We start from the raw sequence: 1,855 nt of genomic DNA, 5'->3' as shown, positions 1-1,855 counted from the left end.
ATGTGGTATTTTTTTCGGGGGGGGGGGGGGCAGGAGGGTCTGTGTTACTGACCGAAGACCTATTTGATCTTGTGTTCAGGACAGGCTCAAGACTGGCGAGCACGTACAGGAGGTAAAGAGGAGCTCAGACCTGATCTAAGTTAAACCTGAGCTTCAACTTCTGTCACCCTTTCCTGCATTGTGCACCTTTAAGAGTTTATTATTAAGTGGTTTTCAAGGAAACCCAGTAGAAATCTTCTGGGACAAAGACTGGGACATGGTCTGTAACCACTTTTTATGTGGCTGGTCTAGGTGCCTTTTTGGGGGAGGATGACATTGGCATCCAGTTTAAATAGCTTGCTTGTTTCATGTATTTTGAATAATTCTTTAAATGCTTCCATCTACAGAAAAAACGATTGGAGAATCCAGGCTCACTGACCACAGATGATTCTGCATCACGACGTATGCAAAACTTTCCATACAGTGAAGGATTGGAGGGTACAGTGGAGGATTGTATGGTGGTTTGCCTCCGACTCACAATGAGGCAGGTTCCCAATCGCATGGCGTCCATGGGACAGCACTCATTGGTGGTCTGCCAATGCCCTACCCCAATCTTGCCCCAGATGTGGACTTGACTCCTGTTGTGCCCTCAACCGTTAACATGAACCCAGCTCCAAACCCTGCTGTCTTTAATCCTGAAGCTGTGAATGAACCCAAGAAGAAGAAATATGCAAAGGAGGCATGGCCGGGCAAGAAGCCAACCCCTTCCCTCCTGATCTGAGTTGGGTTTTGTTGAGGGAGGGTGGGAGTCACGAACTCCAAAAACTGTTTATGTGCAGTATCGTCTTCAATGTCCTAACAAGATGTAATACTAAGATTGGAGAAGTGAAATATCCTTCAAAGATCTGTCTTCAAACGTTTTTATATGTCTGTTTAAAAGAAAAAAATATACAGCTCCTATCTCCTTTTGAACCAAAACATCTGGAAGCCTTTTCTTAGCTGTTACTGTCCCCAGAGGTCTTTACTCTGAATTTTGATCTGTAGGGGGCAGAGTCATACAATTTCATTATAATTGATGGCATGACCCTGCAAAATTGTGTATTTAGGTGTCGTGCTTACTATGATTAATGTTGTTCCTGCTGGACTTGCTCATGGCAGGTCAGCTGTATCAGAAGTAAATGTTTGTGGGGCCAAGCCTTTCAGAAATCCCATTGGTATGAGTTCTAAAACTTGCAAAATATAGGTCAGCTTTTATTTTTTACATTTTCAAAACCCCACCAATGTGGGGAGTGTTTTTTTGTTTTTTTTTTTTAGTTTGGCTATAGCTTGTTTTAATTTCCACCTAAAACACTACAGCATCCTGTTAGTTCATGAGAATGTGGAGTTGAGGTGGGCTTCATTAGCGGTGTTCCAGTATTGTACGATGTAGTGCTGTGTGGATGGGTAAAGGGGTGCACATGGAAGGATCTGAGCTAGCGTTGGTGCTGATGGCAGCATACAAGCATGGCAAGCTTCGGGTTTGACAGGTGGATAGGTACTATTTACACTGTACAAACAATAAACAAGGAAGTAGTGTTGACTCTCTCCCCTGTGGTGACTTAACGTGGAGTTAACACAGAGGAGAACAGTTTATTTTAAATTTGGTGGCCCTTTTAACTTAAGTAGTTTCATTTTGATATGCAAATGGAACTTGTGAGCTCAGAGTACGTGAGATGCAACAAGGCACACGTAAAAAAGAGCAGCCATCAGCAGTGTCGGAGGACTTGCATGTTCAACAACTAAAATCACAGTCTGCACACTGTTCTGGCTGCTAGGAACAGTGGGTAAGAATTGAGTGCTTCTTAAAGCTAGAATGTGAATTCTCAGTAGGGAATCT

General features: G+C 43.2%; 1 protein-coding gene across 1 annotated transcript in view; it reads left to right on the top strand.

Moving 5' to 3' along the window:
- PPP1R8 (protein phosphatase 1, regulatory subunit 8) overlaps positions 1–1,233 on the top strand; it is a gene marked incomplete at its 5' end in the record, with an annotated part of 11,124 nt that extends 9,891 nt beyond the window's left edge. The window contains 3 exon segments of the mRNA XM_010072799.1: positions 387–476; positions 479–707; positions 710–1,233. Of these exon segments, the coding sequence (XP_010071101.1) occupies positions 387–476; positions 479–707; positions 710–978 (588 nt within the window).
- Positions 1,234–1,855: the final 622 nt, after the last annotated feature.

This window comes from Pterocles gutturalis, unplaced genomic scaffold (genome assembly GCF_000699245.1).
Source record: "Pterocles gutturalis isolate BGI_N339 unplaced genomic scaffold, ASM69924v1 scaffold32087, whole genome shotgun sequence".
Lineage (NCBI taxonomy): Eukaryota > Metazoa > Chordata > Aves > Pterocliformes > Pteroclidae > Pterocles > Pterocles gutturalis.
The sequence above is the reverse complement of the archived record's forward strand: the minus strand, read 5'-3'. Positions and strand labels throughout refer to the sequence as shown.